This window comes from Carettochelys insculpta, chromosome 8, assembly GCF_033958435.1.
Source record: "Carettochelys insculpta isolate YL-2023 chromosome 8, ASM3395843v1, whole genome shotgun sequence".
NCBI lineage: Eukaryota > Metazoa > Chordata > Testudines > Carettochelyidae > Carettochelys > Carettochelys insculpta.
The window spans coordinates 50,079,358-50,098,003 of NC_134144.1; the positions used below are offsets into that span (position 1 = coordinate 50,079,358).

General features: G+C 43.5%; 1 protein-coding gene across 1 annotated transcript in view; it reads right to left on the reverse strand.

Moving 5' to 3' along the window:
- EPC2 (enhancer of polycomb 2) overlaps positions 1–18,358 on the reverse strand; it is an 86,771-nt gene extending 68,413 nt beyond the window's left edge. Inside the window, exon 1 of the mRNA XM_075000897.1 lies at positions 17,984–18,358. Within this exon, the coding sequence (XP_074856998.1) occupies positions 17,984–18,136 (153 nt within the window). The 5' untranslated portion in view covers positions 18,137–18,358. The remainder of the gene's footprint in view (positions 1–17,983) is intronic.
- Positions 18,359–18,646: the final 288 nt, after the last annotated feature.

Here is an 18,646-nt window from a genome sequence, read left to right on the forward strand (position 1 = left end):
CTATCCACACCAGCGTTTCCATCAATGTAATTTATGTTGCTCAGAGAGTTCCCTCCCCCATACAACTGAGCACCATAAATTATACTGACAGGAATGCTAATGCACACATACAGCAAGGGTGGGTGATAAGTGGCCTGCAGACCAAAATGCAGTTTGCCAGATTTAGTGTCTGGTAGCCTGCCAGGAGCAAACCACCTCTGGCCCACAGGCTGCTCAATGCTCACCTCCACCTCGGCTCCAAAACAGCTGTGACAATTTATAGAAGCTCAGGATCTGCCTTTGGGGAACAATGATCTGGATGGGGTTCAGGGGTCCCCAAGCACTGCACCCCATCTGCAGGCATGAGTGACTATCTCTCAGCAGGTAGAACAGGAAGTTTATTAGTCAACAGAGGCACAGCTCAGTACAGGGATGTCAGTACAGCAGGCAGAGACAGTCATTCCAACCCATCCCGGGGAGAGGAGCCCGAGAGGTGCCCCACCTGGGGTGTAGCTTCCACCCTAGCCAGGCGGGCTGCCTTCCAACTCTCTCTCCCCAGCTTCTAACTGTCGCCTTGATTCAAAAACAGCTCAGCTCCTCCCTGCTCTTTGTTCAGGACAGAGGTGTTACCTGCCAGTTTAGGTTACAGCTCCAGGGGATCATCCTTAGCCCTGTGAACTGCTCTGCCTGTCTTACACACCCATCCACCAGCCTGAGTCTCGCACACACACACACCCACTCCATCACAACATCCAAAACACAGACATCCGGCAAAATGGAGAAAAATCTTAGTTGTCAATGATAAAGGTCATTAAATTAAAAAAAAGCCTACAAAACAATGTGACAGCAAATTCATCATGCAGAGGCACTTACAAAGCAGAGAGACGGCATTCCCTATCCTTGTGGCTTTGGTGCAAACACATCTAAAGTAGCGTGCTGCATTTCAGATATCAGATAGCCAAAATATAAATTGGAGAGACTTCAAAGAAAAGTAAAACTGATGAGAGCCTGAAGGAATGACAGAAAAAAAATTAAGGGTAAGACATATATGCTCAAGGTTTTACTGAAGTAGGAGGGAGTAAGGAACATAATTAATATAACACAAATACGAACATTTTGGTGGGCATAAAGCGATGAAGTTAAGGGAAGAAAAATTGCTGTTCATAAAAAAATTTTAAGAACTATATTTAGCAAACTGGAGAACAGCCTCTAAGGTAGAAATTCTGATGCTGGACACTTTAAAAGTAAAAGAATACTGGGAAACACTGCAGGGGAAATTCTGTAACAGTAGAAAGATGGATTGGCTGTTGTATAAAGTATGCCGAAGTTGAGCCAAAAGAACAGTTAGTTCCTTAATCACAAGCAACACAATTCTCTCCTCACAGGGATGAGATTTGTGTTAATTAGGGGATATATTCCTCTTTCCTCTTCAGTTTTTTCATTTCTTTAAGAGCAGATGACTCTTTCCGCTGACCTATTATTTCTACCTTTATTATATTTTAAACAGGCAGTTTTAAACAGAGAGCTATTTATGTTCCAAAGCCTAAAGCTCTTTCACTCTCTGCCAGCTCTCTGGTCAGCTCACTTCTGGCAAAAGCAGATCTAAGAAAAGGACAGATATAATGAAGGTGCCTCTCTCTATTTTAAACGTTCAGGCATCCTGTCAGTATATATGCATTCATTACATATTCCCCACAGATTTCAATGGGGCTTGCACCTGTGTAAATGTGAGAATTTAACTCAGGAATTTTAGCATGGAATTGCTGAATTCACACTCAGCTTTGCAGTTATGCTGCCAAATATCAATACTGTATTTTTGATTACAGTCCTCAGAAACAATACGCTTTTACACATTAAATAACTAAAATGTGTGTACTGAATACTATTTTACATTTTGTCAAGCACATAAAGCCTGATATTTGGCACTATACAATCCCCCTTCGCTCAAGGTCAATTTACCGGAGGAACTCTTTCCACAGTTTCATTAAGATGCTTTAGTACAGGCATTTGGGATGCTCCAGAGGCCAGAAATAAGAATTTTAACTGGGCACAGGAAATCAGATTTTCAAATGGTTTCCTAAACTTTCAACTCCTCAGATTGACTATACCTATACTCAGGGCTTTTCTTCTACCAGAACGATGTTCCGGCACCTTTTTTTAAAAGCTGGCTGGGCCGCTGTGTCCAAACAGAATCTGACTCTTTAAGAGCCCTCCGGACACAGCTGCCACAAAGGAATCCTCTCCTTTGCTCCCTCCCCTCCCTGAAATGCTGCAGCCATGTGGACGAGGCAGGGCAAGGCACGAGAGGGGAAGGGGTGAGGTAGGGAAAGCAGGGTGTGGTTCAGGGGCCACACAGCGAGGTAAGGCTCAGGGGGTAAGCTGCTTGAGGGGCTAGAGCCCCACCAGGGTGCAGCTCAGGGGCTGGGCCCGCCAGGCACTGTTAAGTTACAAGAGAGCGGCTTCGGCCCCTCCCAGGGGGCAACTAAACTGCTGGGGGGGCCATTAAGCTGCCGGGGGGGGGGCTGTTTGGGCCCCGTATGAGGGGGGCTGCGTAGGCTCTGTACAACGGTCAGTTAAAGCACGTGGGGGTGGTTAAGCCACTAGGAGTAGCTTGGGCCCCGCATGGGCACTTTGGGGCTTGAGTTCTGCTACCATTTTTTCCCAGAAAAAAAAGCACTGCCTATATTCCCATTTAAAAGTATTTTCCTGGCAACAGGGGCAGTGAGAATCACACAAGCCTATCTATTCAGCTTTAAACCTACAATGACAGTATCAACAGAAAATCATGATGCACAAGTGCACTGAATGTTCATTTCTTCTGCTGTAAAGAAGCTGTAAAGGTGGAAGATAAACTACTGGAAGACAAGAAAATTATTGTTGATAAGAGGGGCAACTGGTGAAAGGACAGATGGAAGGGCACCAGACACATGACTCCCCCATAAAGGGCTGGGATATCCCAAGCCCTGCCTCTTCCCAGCCCTGCTCTGCCTTTCCCCATACTTCCTTTGCACCCACCCCTTTTCCCAAATCCCCTCCCCGAGCAATGCAGCCTGAGGCCTGCTCCCCAAAACACACTCACTGGCCACATGACCACCCCCTACAGCCCAGTAAAAGGGCAGGACAACCCCCCTGCAGCCAAATCCCACCTCTTCCCACTTTCATGGAAGTACTTTGCAATCCTCTTCTGAAAGTTCTTACGGCTGACTTCCTTACTTCTTCCTCCATGATAGGATGCTTTCCCCTGCCAAATAGTGATAACTTCAGCAGGCACCACTGCAGTAGACAAACTAGCAACATGCATGCCCAGACAACCTTGGGAAACCAGCAGTGGCTGTGTTTGCTGTGCCTCTGGTAGCCTCAGAAATAAAACACTGCCACTTCCCATGAAAACAGTGCCAGTATTCAGTGCCACGGCTTTCTACTCATGGTTACCATGCAACCAAGGTGTTCCCTCCTCATTTTTCTCACATTTGTGGGCCACAGTCACAAGATTCCTCCAAAACAGGAGAGTCAGTAAACATATCTTTAAAACTTGACGGAAGCAAGCAAAATGGAGTTGTGAATCTTTATTTTTGTTCTATGTTGTGACTTTACTGCCAACCTAACTTCTGTGTTTAATCTGGAACTACTGTCATTGGAGCCCTGAGAGAGCACCCCTCTCCATGCTCATGGCATGCCTGAGCCAGATGATACACTCAGCAAGATCCTGCAAGTTAGCGCTGAATCAGACAATAAACACAGAACTAGGAAGATTAACATCACAGACTATAGAGAAGGAAAGAAGTAGACCAGGAGACAAGTCAAGGACTTGGAGAGAGAGATGCATCAATACATATGCTGCATACTCTCACGGACTTACAAGTTTAACAGTCCTCAGCTCACCTCCCTTTGTATTCCATGGAGAAATCCAGTACAGCAACTCCTGAGATGATCCCATCAACAGTCCACATGGCATTGTGCCACATCCCTACCACTATGACTCCATTAAGGAAGATGAAGAAAAACCACAATGTCATGTGCATCAACAATGGCTCATATGTGAGCTACGCTGGACATGGATTCTCTTCAACTCCATTCCATAAATACATCAAGATCTTTATGTATTTGCTTTTAACTTGCACAGAAATTTTACATGCTTTTGTTACTTAAATAATAAAAATTACTCAAATTATTGGAAAATAATTAATCTTTATTAGTGTCCAACATACACTACAGAATGCCAGCTGAAATAAACAGCATTCACTTACTTGATAAGTGTACACTTTGACACAACTCTTAGGGTTACTGACTACCAAGTGTAATCAACATAAATACACAGAAGGACTATCAAATTAACAGACACCTTGCCAACGTTATATTCATAGATGTAGACACAATTCCTAACAATCCCCGCAACTGTAGTGCCAAGGCACAGTATACCACAACACGTTATTGTGGGTTGTTGTTAAAGTGCTCACTCTTAATTCACCCTGAAAAATGTAACACTGCTCTGAGCTCTTCAGATGGTTTGAACAGCCAGGTGCAAGGACTGAGTTAACAGCTGTTACATCTCTGGCCTCAATTATGGCAGCAACTCTTTACCCTTGCTTCACAGATTTTATACAGGACAGAGTAGGCAGCAATAACAGATTAGGGTATTCTTCCTCACTGAGTTCCAGTCTGGTCAATAAACAACATCAGTGCCCCTCCAATCTACCCACTGTCATTCTGCAGCTGTTGAAACAGTAGTAAACTCTTTCCTTTGTGAAGTCAAAGTCACCAGCGTTCAGCTTCATAAGCCAGGGGAATGCATAATGGATAAGCTGGGCCACCAAAATTGCTACTGGCATTTAATATCATCAATAGTAATCTGCCAGTTGGGAAAGTAAATCCCTATTTGTATTTTTCTAAACACTCGTGGACTTACACAGATGCAAGCGCTATGCACCTTCTTTAACCAGCCCACGCTGATGAAGCATCCCCAGTGATCCAGCAGTGCTTGCATAACTATGGAAAAAAAGCCGTTTCTACTGATGTACGCAGTAGTAAACAGGGACATGCTTGCCATCTGTTGCTCTAGCACAGTTTAGGAACTCCACCGATGCAAATGCATCCATTATGTCCTGCACACTATCACAGTCACACTCTTGAATAAGAGAAGACAGTTAATGGCCCTAGATGTTTGCACAACCCCTCCAAAATGATTTCACACTAACCAGTAGCAATCTGGTGTTAGAAGTTTCTACAGTGCAAATACCACTCATTTCTCCACTTTGAATGCAGCTCTCAGTCTGGTATCCCTATGCTAAATGGCTGGGGAAAGCATGCTGCACAGATACAGGAATACAGCCTTCAACATCTAAAGTTCTGTAGCCACTGTTCATCTTAAGCCTATGCTAAAATGTGGTCCAAGCAGTCAATGCTAGGGCCCAGAAATGGTGCTCCACCATCTGCATCTGCTTTTGTGAATGCCAATAGTTCTCTGTCTCACAGCAAGTTGACCTGCTGGAATTAGTCACAGAATCATTGGATTGGAAGGCTCTCTCTACGTGGCACAGATATTTCAGGATACCTGGACATCCCAAAATAGCTACTCCGTGTCTTTGAAATGCACCTGTTATTTCTAAATATTTTTCCAAAATAATGGGCACGCTATTTCAACATCCCTGTAGTCCTCATTACAGAGGGAGTAAAGGATGTTTCAAAATAGCACTGTATTTGACATTTGGTGCCCAGTGCCAAAATAGCCTATGTTGAACTACACTTGAAAGAAGCTATACAAGCATAGTGCAAATTGCTTAGTTTATTCTGAGTTTAGGCTGTTGTGCAAAAAATAGCTGAATGCACCTCAAGAGGTCATCTAGCCCAGTCCCCTGAAGTCATATATTAGCTAGAACAGGGGTCTACAAACAAAATAGTGAGAAGAGCCATTTTTTTTTTCAAATTCAGTTACCAAATCAATACTTCAAGAGCCGAAATGCATGTGAATACAAGACAGTCCTTAATAAGTAATGTCAAACTATACTTTTTATAATCCCTATTTTAAGAACAGCTCACACACAATGATTTGTACTAGTTAAAAAGTTTAAATTACTTTCACCCCGGACTGGATAGCAAATGAGGACAAAAAGGGGTGAAAAGTATGCACCAGGGGACAAGCTCTTAAGCAGGAAGGAGCGATGTTCCCATCAACCCTCCATGCCCCCGGCTTTCCCAGGCTCTGTTACGTTCCCCCTCAGTTTTCTCCAGATTCAAGCCAATTTTTTCAGTCTTCCCTCATACGTAATACTTTCTAGACATTTAATCCTTTTTATTTCTCTTTTCTGGACTTTCACCAGTTTGGCCATAACTCTCCTGGAATACCTGGAAACAACACTTCAATTGAAGCCTAAACAACACAGAACAAAACTTAAGAATTATTTCTCAGGGTTTGCTTACAGTACCCCTACTAATACCTCCCAGAATGTTTGCCCCTTTTTTTAATTTTTTTTAAGAGACAATGTCACACTATTGGTTCATATATAGTCTCTGATCCACTATGACCCTTAGACGTTTTCTGTGGTACTATTTCCTAAACAGACATTTCTCATTTTGGATGTGTGCAACTGACTGTTTCTCCCCAAGTAAAGTACTTGGCATTTGTGCTTACTGAATTTCATCCTATTTACTAATGACCGTTTCTCCCCTTTTTCAACATCATTTTGGGTTTAATTTATCCTCCAAACAACTTGCAACCCCTCTCAGCTTGGTATCATCCACAAACTTTATATTTTCTCTGCCATTACCTAAATCAGTGTTTCCCAAAGCGAGGTACGTGTACCACTGATGGTACTCAAGATGATTTCAAGGGGTACACAGCAGAAATTACTAAAAATGAGATGTTAAGCACTGGGATGTCACTGGAGCGGGGGGTACACCAATAAGGCTGAAGTCCAAAAAGAGATGTGTGAATGTTTTAATTTTGGGAAACACTGATATAAATACAGGTTTGTGGGATTTTCAAAACAGGTCAAAAAATTATGGGAAAGATCACATTATGTGGTGCACAAAGCTACACAATGAGAACTTGACCCTGCAGTCCCAGTCACCCCGCATGGCTTATTTCTACCCAACCACACACTGCCAAAACTATCCAAATAACAGTGCACTGAATGGTGGCGAATTGCATGTTGGGATACTTACGTATGGCACACACTATTGTGCACAGAAGCATGTGCTCATGGTGATTAGGCACAGCACTGAAGCAAGGCACGAAGCACTCATACACATAACTGAAAATCTGTAGTGTAAACTTGCCCCAGATAACCCCAGGGAGGCAATGATTCCAGAGCCCACAAATGAGTTGAAGAAGTGGGGTTCATATATCTCCAAGTAGGGAAATTCCCTCTAGGCTCACCTGAGGGGAGTTGGGGGTGACACCTCTGTAGAGAGGTTGTGGCTCCCCAGATCATTGCATATACATGGGATAGGAATGTGAGGCTGACAAGCATCTCTGAAGCATTCTCTCCCAGCTCTCTGAACCTGACTCTCTTGCCTCCCTTCTCAGTATCCCAGCCCTTCCATCATACTCTACTCAGCTCCCACTGCCTGACCTTCCAACCATGCCACCTATTCCCACAGTTCCAACATGTTTTCTATGTAAATCAGCCTCCCCTCCCTTGCCAGCATGCTTATGTAGTTTATTTTCCCTCTCAAAAAAGTGTCAGCAGCATCCAAATATTCTGATATATTCAGACTATATTTTCCCAAAAATAAAAACAGAGCAACATTAGAGTAATATACCTGCTTTTTTAAAAACCTCAGATATCTGCCCTAAACCAGATTCAAATTTATAGTGCCTGGACTTGTGCTCAGATTTTTAGACGATTATCTAACCTCAGAGCCACACTGTTCTTGTGCTGTAGTTTTGCAGAGAATTAACCCCTCTCACTGCAAATACTCAGAAATCATTCATTAGGTCTGCAAATAGGTATGTGATTCTCACCGTATCTCAGTGAAGCAGACTTTTTTAAAAAATTGATTTCCTCCAAAGGACTTGTGGGTCCTGTACTCTCTGTTGGGGTAACGCACAAACATTTGAGACTCTGATGTGATGATCTGAGCCTTTGATTAATCTCCAGCTGTGAGCAGGGGCCCTAACTTGGGAACTACCTGGTCAAATGGTCACAATTTGAATCACTAAACAAGATCTTGCATCATATCTTTGACACCAAATTTAAAGCCAATCCAATCTATCATACAGATTTTTCAAAACTTTTAAACTGAAAGATTGTTAACTTTAACTATAACCAAGCTGCTTCTCTACTATACTATATGCATAAATAATAAAAACCTTAAAAGCAGACAGCCAAAAGTTAACATTTAGTAAAGCTTCTAACACCTTTCTCCCCTAAGAAATCCTGTCTTGACCATACCTATGCTTAGAATGATTAGGTTTTATTGGTAAAAGTTGGTAAACCAGGCACACAAATAGATGAAAAAATATTTCCTTCAATAATAATCAAAATTTACATACAGAAATGCAAGAAAACGTTTGCTTTAGAACTTAAAAACAAACTCTGTTAAGGATATCAAAATATACAACATATATATGATGTTGACAACTTGTGTTTTAAAGGTTATAAAACTAACTTCTTAAATCTCAATGCCTACTGATCCACTGTCATTAAATAGTTATTGACGGACCTTGCCCATAAATTTGCTACAACTGAAAAAACAAATCAAAAGCCCAAAACACACTTATCAATACTATCCATAAAAAAAATTTTCTACAAGTTTAACTACAGCTTGGTACAGAACTCCACTCTCTTGAGATAGCAAACCAACACAATCATTCATTCCCAAGTTCTGACCGACAAAATTTTCCATGGCTCAAACCATTATTATATTAACTTTATAGCCCTTTATTTGATCATTTGTATCCTTGTTTCTTTTTAACTCCTTCATATGGAAATGATTTTGGTGCATTCAGCTGCATGGCACTAGCGCATTTCCAACACATGAAACTTGAAGTTTATATCAAGCACCACTCCATGCAGCGTGAAAGATACTCTATTTAATACAGCATTACAGCTATAAAGACCCTAACTGATCTGATTATTCACTACCCCCAATAATCCCAAATGACATCATGCAATACAAAAATTACCATAACAATGTCTTCGCATACATATTTTCAGCAAATCCTAATCTTACAAGGAGCAGCAAGGGAAAACTTGCTTACACCTTTTATATTAATTAGTATCAGATACTATTACAAATTAATTCATATTCTTCGTAGTATCTCAACAGTTAATCACCATATACTGTATGATAAATAGTAATAAAAAGTTGAAAGAGCTTCTCACATAATTTAAGTTCCACAGAAAAAAATGCAGTTACACTGGAGATACTGATAACTACATTAAGACATGCAAGCACTTTACTAAGAGACATCTGTAGAAGGAACAGACACTTCAATAAAGAGGCTACAGATGGTGTGTAATACTGGCACATACCCCAGTTAGCTATGGAATGACTAAAATGGGTTAGCAATAATTTTTGCTGAGGGGGGGGCACATCAAGATTTTGGTAAATGGTCAAGAGCTGCACTTTTTTTTTTTTGAGAAGGCAGAATGGCATCAGGGATGATGTTTGAATACAGAAGGCAGCTCAGGAAAGAGGACTGGCACATTGTATGGAGTGTGGGGTCTGAGAGGGAGTTTGGTTAAAAGAGCGGGTTGTGGCCTGGGAGGGGGTATGGGTACAGGAAAGGATTCTGGCCTGGAGAAGGGATGTAGAAGTGGTTGCAGGGTCTTAGGGGGAGTTGTGACCTGGGGAAGGGGACAGGAGTGTGCAGAAGATTTAGGTGATGACCTCAGACAAGGGGTTGGGGCGCAGGAGAGGATTATGGCAGGGGAGAGATGTAAGTGTGTGTGTTCAGGATCTGGGAGGGAGCTGAGGTGCCGTGCCATAGGGAGGGCTCTACCCAGAAGGTAATTAACTAAGCAGCTCCTGGCCTCAACACGCTCAGGCAGGCTTCACTGCCTGCCAGCAGTCCCAACCACTGGTTGTTCCATGTGGTTCTCTGCGCTGGGGGTGGAGACCTTCCCACTGCCCTCATCCACAGCAAAATCTCTCAGCTCACACTGGCCAGTTTCACATTTCCCCCAGCAAAACCTCACTTTGTATTGGTTAGTTTCCAAACAACAGGAGCTGAAAGATTTTGCTGGGGGTGGTGACAGCACCTTAAGTTCCCCCTTCACCACCCACAGACTTAGGGACCAGCTACAGGCTGGAGTAAAAGGCTAATCAGGCTGAAACCAGTTCCTGGGCCATATTTTGCCCACCCTAGACTAAAATAAGCTGCTAATCACCTTGCTTATTGAAAAAAGTTCTACAAGTTGTAAGTGTAATCTTAAGTGGTCCTTATTAATATCTGAAGTAAAAATCCAACAGAACACTGAACACTACATTCAACTTAAGTAAAAACGTATAAAATGTCTCTTTCAGTTCACTAGTGAAAAGACAAGGTACGGAATGGTGGGAAGAGAGCCCATATATAGTTAAAAAATCATAGACACAAAAAGTACATAAACTTTATGGCTATGTCTACACTTGCCCCAAACTTCAAAGGAGGCATGGTAATCAGGCTGATGGAAGATTACTAATGAAGTGCTATCACGAATATGCAGTACTTCTTTACGCTAATTCTCCCCCAAGGCAACTTCAAAGTGTCAAATCTCAAAGTGCTGGTATGCCATGTATCCGTGGGCACTTCGAAGTGTCCATGCTACTTCAAAGTGTCCTTACACCCCTTCGAAGTTCCCGCAGCTACATGGCATGCCAGCACTTCGAAGTCTGACACTTCAAAGTTGCCACGGGGGAGAATTAGCTAATAAAAGTGTTGCATAGTCATCGCAGCACTTCATTAGTAATCTCCCATCAGCCTGACTACCATGCCCCCTTTGAAGAAGAGGGCATGTGTAGACATAGCCTATGTGAGTAAGAATATCAACTTGTGTACAAGAAGTAACTCTTGATACAGTATAGTTATGTTGTCATAGCGACATTAAATAATTTATATTTATGCAGCAAGTTTCATGCAAAAATACGTTTCCCAAAAATCAGTTTAGTCACATAAGACAGCTGTTAAGTATCAACACCCTCGTTTTATAAATGCAGAAATGGAGGAAAAGAAGCACTGAACAACTTGAATCAACTCACACAAGTTAACAGTCACAAACATGCAGCTTGGTGTCAAATAAAAAGTAAACGATTATGTTGTGGTAAGCCAGTTTTATTTAACATGACGCTCATGCATTCTGAAAGCATCTACCAAAATATAATACAGAGCTCATCTAGTTTTTTCACAGTATAAAGATGAAATCTTAGCTTTGAAAGCCTCATGTCGTAGTGACTACTCTTGCATCCCATAAAGCAGTGTTCTGTAAAATGGAACATGAATTCCTGGAAATACACAGAAGGACAGTGGGGAAGCTATACTTTCAGAGTACCAGCTTTACTGTAAAAAGGCCTTAAATCTATTACCAATTTTTAGAAAAAAAAATTCAAAATGAGAAGTGAGTATATTAGATAAAAGAAATGTTCGCTTGAATTTGCACAAGCTGAAAATTATTCCTGATGTGCCAGTGATGATACAATTATCAGCACTATAGACTATTTTACTGATCAGAACACATAAGAAATGAAGTATCATGTTAAGAAGGGAACACTATTATTTCACTAAATGGGGTGAAAGTTTGTAAAGAACAAGCAGGTATCATGTATAAATTAACCTGACAGCAAGGGTTTTAACAACATATACAGGACTTAAAGCCAGCCATCATTGGGTTCATTTTCCTGATGACAGATTCTATTTTCAAAAGTTTTGGAATAAGTTCCATAGAAAACAGGTAACAACTATCTTTAGAAGGGACCATTGTCATTCATTAAAGCACTACTGTTGAACAGAAATCTAGTCAATTTCAAAACATAAGTAAAAAAAGTAGTTGAATGCTGCCCTTGACCTTTCTGCCCATGCTTGTGTTTTTATGCTTTCACCACCACCTTATGGAAAACCCAAACAAAAAGAGTGGGGGGGGGGACTGTTGGCTCTGATTTTTCAAGTGGACCTACACACAACTACACTGGCTTCAGAGACTGCCTGAAGCAGAGTTCCGACATCTAAGTCGAGGGGCTAATTACAGAAATAAACTAAAAGATGAACAGATGACTGGAAGCATTTATACAAGGAGTACTGTCAAACAGTAAAGACAAACAAGAGGAAAAATATGTTTTTATGTATTTTTGGTTATAGTAGTCCTCACAACTACTTGTAATAACAAAAATGTTAAGAATTGAGAAAGAAGTGCAAGTTGCTGCAAAATGAAATCACTCTATACCAGTGTTTCTAACTAGAGATAGGAGTACCCTTGGGTGTACCCTGAGGTCTTCCAGGGGATACATCAAGTCATCTAGCTATCTACCCAGTTTTACAACGGGCTACATAAATACACCAGTAAAGTCAGTACAATCTAAAAGTTCAGACAAAGACTTGTTTCTACTGCTTCAGTATGCTTTATGCTGAATTGTAAGTACAACAGACCCCTGAAATATGTGCACTCAAGTTGCACATATCTCCAGTTAACGTGACTGAGTGCAGGGAGAGTGCAACCCCCACGTAAATTGGGAGTCTACTGTACAATATTTCCATGCCAATTCATTTATTTGATAATAAGATGGTAAAAAGTCATCAAGTTTTCAGTAGTAGTCATCTGTGGTATTTTCACACGTTTCGTAAGTCAGCATTTTTAAGTGAGGTGTAACTTGGTGGTATGGAAAATAAATCTGACACATGAAAAGGGTACAGTAATCTGGACAGGTAGAATAGCACTTGTTTCAAGATCCCAGATTACCTTAGGACCCTACCTTTGAACTTGTGGTACACGTATCCTTAGGGTTACATGAGAGAAGTCTGGAGGCACACACACAATATTTATTTATTTATTTAAAAGGGGGATACTTTATTAAAAAAAATCAAGGGTGAGACACACTACTCTAGACTAGTGGTGGGCATCAGGTTCTGTACGTGGCCCACAAGACATTTTATCTACCATTGCCAGATTCCACTGGTTTCTTCTGTCTGCATAGTTTTTTCCTTGAAGCCCTACTGGTATTAAGGTTATACAGTAAGCCCTCAATTTAGCAGATTTTGGGAACAATGGACATCTGCCAGATCCCTGTTGCTCCTAAAGCCCACTTAATCAAGGCCTGTAAAATCCTACATCCCACTTCCCTCCCCCCAAAAAAGGACTTAATAGACACTGGAGCTGCCGCTGCCTATACAGTTGCTGCTGCTGGAGCTGCTACACGCTACTCCCACGGGGCGGGGGGGGCATACATGGGCACAGGGCACTTGTACGCCCTGACCCCTGGTGTGAGAAGTGTGTGGCAGCACCAGTGGCAGCAGTGACTCCTGAAGCCGCACAGCAGGCTCTGGTAACTCCAGCCACAGGGCTGGGGGCTCCATGCACCTATGCGCCACAGGGGCAGTTTCAATGCAAGTACCATTGGACTCTGGCTCCTTCAGAAGCAGGTGAGTAGCAGGCATTTTTTGTGGGGGCGGGGGGAAGGTCTCAGTAAACTCTCTGGTTTAATGGACTTTTGGGTTTAACTGATACCCCTGACCCCATTTGTCCACTACACTGAGGGTTTACTGTATGCAAGTAAAGCACAGGCATGTGAAGTGAGGTGCATGCTCACTGCACACAACACTGTCAGAGCTCTCCCAGGCCATCACTTTGATTACAGCAATCTTGCTGCCCTCTATCAATCTTCTTATGAGAAGAATCAAAAACACAGAGAATTTATGTAGCAAAAAAACCACAAATTTTTACTCACAAATAAAATTACTTACAGTAAACCTTCAATATAACAAACCCTGTTTTACCGGACACTGGTAACAATGGATGTCCACTAGCCTCCCCCACAAAAGAGTAGAGTACAACACTATACTATACAATCTTGTAAATGGCCACTCAACAGAGCCACAACTAGTCCCCCCACCCCAAGGCGGAGACTGCTGTGGCTGTGGGGGTCCCTGGCTGCGGCTGGGACCGCTGCAGCCAGGTCCTCCCAGCCACCCCTCCATGGGCGGCTCAGAGCCAGAGGAGCCGCCGTGCTCAGGTCAGACCATGGGCAGCTCAGAACTGAAGAGCCCCCACGCTCTGCCCTGAGTGTGAGAAGCTCAGAGTCCGAGGAGCCCCCGCGCTCTCCCCTGAGTGCAGGTGGCTCAAAGCCAGGACAAGCTGCCGCACTCAGGGCAGAGTGCATTGGCTCAGAGCCTGAGGAGCCCCTGCTCACTGATCTGAGTGTGGGTGGCTCAGAGCACAGGTGGCTTGGAGCTTCAGAAACCCTCAAGCTCTGGGTAGAGCACAGGCGGCTTGGAGCCACGTGGAGCCCCAGTGCTAAGGGCAGAGCACAGCTTGGACCTGGAGGAGTCACTGGGGAACTGCAGTGCTGAGCAAAGAGGAGCTGGAGCCAAGAGGAGTTGAGAAGATCAGTGAGTAAACCCTCCGCTTTAATGGACTTCCAAGATTAACAGACACCCTTCCCCCCATTAGTCCATTAAATTGAGGGTTTACTGTATAGGCCTGAGTATGTGCAATGATTAGGCTGTTCATAACATGGGGTGAAATCCTGACTTTACTGAAAACAACAACTCAACTCCTATTGAATTCTTGGGGGCCACGATATCTCTTTAAGCCAAGTTTAAACATGTTCCCCATTCAGTATTTTAATCTTGACACAAAAAAGAAAATAGGCAGCTGTTTAATGTGAACCTCAACACTTGTTGTGATGCGGATAGTATAAAAAGTTTGAGATGTAATGAAATAATGTATTTTTAGAGAAAATTAAGTTTCAGAGAAATTCAATTACTTCTTGAGACAAAAACACAACTTTTTGCACACAAGAACATCCTACACCCTCTCATAGGGTCTCACTAACTTCACAAAGGCTTCATACAAGGAAATGCATTTACATGCAGGGATGAGAGCAGACAATCTCAATTTGCTTACATGTACAGTGAATTTAAACTATCAAGCTGCCCTACGTGATCTCTTTCTGTCATACTTCTCTGTGAGGGTGGCTTAATACCTTTCCCGCACCTGAACAATTGTGCATAACTTGAAAACTTCTCTCTCTCAACAACAAAAGTTGGCCCAATAAAAGATACTATCTCACCTACCCTCTCTAAAAATCTGTTTTTATTTAGCATGATTAACAACCTTAACTACCAAGGCCAAAAAAAAAGGGGGGGGGGAGAGGAACGGGGGGGAAGGCTACACAAAACAGATCACGGAGGTAATGCTAATATGTTCGAAGTCTTTTACTGGAACCTCTTCCAGTAAATCTACAAATGCCAAACTTCCATTAAATATCATTACTGCACCAGCAGGTAAATCAAAGGTAGTAAAAACTGTTGCAAATTTGGTGAAAACAATCATCTTAATCTAGCAGTAGATCTTGGAATTCAGTGAGAAATCATGTTTGAAGGGGCTAACATTTATGCTATCAACCACAGCATGGAATGACCTTAGAATTTAAAAATATACCAAAACGAGACACATTTTTGATGCAGTAAGAACAAAAATTTTGCTCAGAGACTGTATGAGCATTATTTAGTACATCATATACAACTAAAGTATTTTACAACACATAAAGTAGCCCAATACCTTTTCCTCAATGATCTAATTGGAACACAGGCAGTGTACTACTTGGGACAATTATAGACTTCAGCAAGAGTGACATCAGGCCCCACTTCTTGTCCCTGCAATTAGCAGATCACCCCCACCACCAGTCTAATTTAATCCAAACAGATAGACATTTCTGTTATGCTCATATAAAAAAAAGACGTTTTTGGCTCGTATAAGAAAATAAGTATGCAGAATATAAATATTTTGTTAATTGGTATATAAATGTGAATACACATACACAAAGGATAACACATTTCACTGTTTTTGAATGAGATTGATGAGACTGAGACCAAGCAACTGATCATATCTCTCCCCTTATGAAGTTTCACCCCCACCTCCAAGGGAACCTGCACCCCCAGGACTGCAGAATTCAGAAAATTTATGTCTATCTTTCATTTTCTAAAGTGTAGTTTAACAAGTCACACTCAAAGTTAGAATATTCTAAGTATATGTTTTAAAAATACTCCCACATATTTTTTCTGAAGATATAAATGAGGAGTCACATTTTTCACTTTAAGAACTTCCATATTTCACAAACAAACAATATGTTGCAAGGTCTGCTAATAGGTTTTTAAATATCCATTTTACTGAAAAGAAAAAGATGCATCTTCTCCAAGTTTGATTTGTTAAAATTAGTGTTTCATGGCTGTCTGTTTACAATTACACACACACACACACACACACACACACACAGAGCATATTTCAGGGCAATGTTATCCTCTAAAATCAAAATACAGCTACAGCACTGTTAGAGTTGAGTACAAGATTTCTTTCAATATTAATAGTCTATTGGGAAAGCCAATCAGAGAGAGATGGAGCATTCTTCTGACAGCCACAACCTCTGAAAAACCAATCCTCATACATAGTGGGCTGGCTACAAGGCGGAGACAGAAATTCATTGAGGAAATTTGTATGAGTGTATTTACTCTCAACTCGCATACAAATACAGCCACAGGAGGGAATATCCTGTGCCTTCAGTGAGCTGGATGCAAATCTAACAGGGCAAGCGATAGTCTTTAAGGACAGTGACAACAACAATTGCCAAGCAGCACCGTAATCATGGACAGCAAGTATTCATGGTGCTGTCCTAACACTGACAAGACTCATCTTAAAATATTATCTAGTAAATATACGGACAATAATGTCTCTCTACCTACAGCACTGTAGAATTGGACAGCAAGCATTCTATGGATAACATATGTTTCTCAACACTGACTAGCTTACTTAAAATCAATTTAACACTTAGCAACACAGAGTACACTGCATAATCTAAATTTAACTATAGATCTAGCTACAGCTACGCAGTGACAGTGGGCATTTCACACACACAACCACACATGTAACACATTGTTACTGTGTTCCTTAAACATACACGTACAAAGCATTCTAATAGTAGTTATATTTCCAGCTGTAAGACCTGCAACAGCAGACAGCTGGTATTCTACTTGCAACACTTACAAAGCCCTTCCTAAAGAATGAAATAATGCAATATGTACCAGAGCGCATATGTTTTGCAAACTGACACATCACTCCCCATTCAACAAAGCTCCCCATGTTATTTACAAATCTTGACCTATGAAGCACAAAAGCTTTCCAGTATGATGCACACGGCAGCATATCTTCAGCTACAGCACCGCGGCAATGGACAGCTGAGATACTACATGCCATGCATGTTCCCAACACCGGATGCAACAGTTAACAACCAAACGCAGAAGGTTAAGTGCCGTCTGCCTTGATATTTCCAGCTGTCAATGTGGGAGCGAGGGTCTCCCCCAAGCTATTACACTCGCGTGTAGTGTCAGGCCCGCTGAGCCGCATCGCAGGGCAGAGTAAGACAAGACAGTCTCATCTCACAACGCAGCGCCTTCCTGGCTGCACGGAAGGAGCAGAGCGCACACAGCCCCCCGCACTCTCCGGTTGCCTCGGAGTCCCACATACACAACAGCGAGCGCAGCAGCACAGGCACGCTACGACACCAACGGCCGGCGCGCACACTCTCGCATTCAAAGATGCCTCTTGCGCCTACTTCTCTCTTACGCTAGCGTAAGAGCCTCCCCCGGCTAATCAAAACACTCGCGAGTCTGGACGCAAAGAAGATGGCGGAGCAGGGCCCGCTTACGGCGTCGGAGGAGAATTTACGCAGCGCTACTTGCGCAGGGCTCCTAAAGACATGCAGGGCTGCGGCGTGGAGCGTGCGGAGCGCGCTTGGTGAATACCAATGGCCTATTTCCCGGGAGGGGAGGGGGTGTCTGATAAACAATGGTGCCCCCCCTGCGCGGCTCCCTTACCGATTCCTCCTCCTTCTCCATGCCCGTGGGCATCTGCGGCACGGCCCGGTTGATGGAGACGCAGTCGTTGAGATCGGGCATGTCCTTGCCGCGGTAGATGGGCAGCGGTTTGGCGGCGTCTAGCGCCCGGGCTCGGAAGGAGAGTTTGCTCATTGTCTCCCTCTCACAATAACACCCCGGGGCCGGGCGGGCGGGGGGCCCCTCACTGCGGCCGCGCCGCCGCCTCCCAGCCGCTCCCGCACCCGGCCCGCAACACCATGGAGGGCCCTGCCGCCCCGGCGCCGCTCCCCGCAGAGCCGCCCGCAGCTCTCAGCGCACGCCCCGCAGCCCTAGATCCGCGCCGGGCTCGCTCGATCCGCTCCCTGCGCCATGGCAAACATGGCGGACATTAACCAAAGCGGCCAGCGATCCCGGCAGCCAACGCGAGAGCTAGCGGGGGGGGCGGGGGGGGGAGAGACAGGGGGGGCGCCGGGCTGCGCGCGCACCCAGGCAGTGGCGAGGGCTTGAGCTAGACCGCGCGCGGCGGAGGTAGCGCGACCGGGGCTGTGGGGCGGGTGTGAGGGCGGGGCGGGTGGCCGGGCCGGGGCTCTGGCCCGCGGCGCAGCGGCTCGGAGGCAGGACTTTCTGGCTAGAACCAAACAGAGGCGTTCACCCACAGCCCCG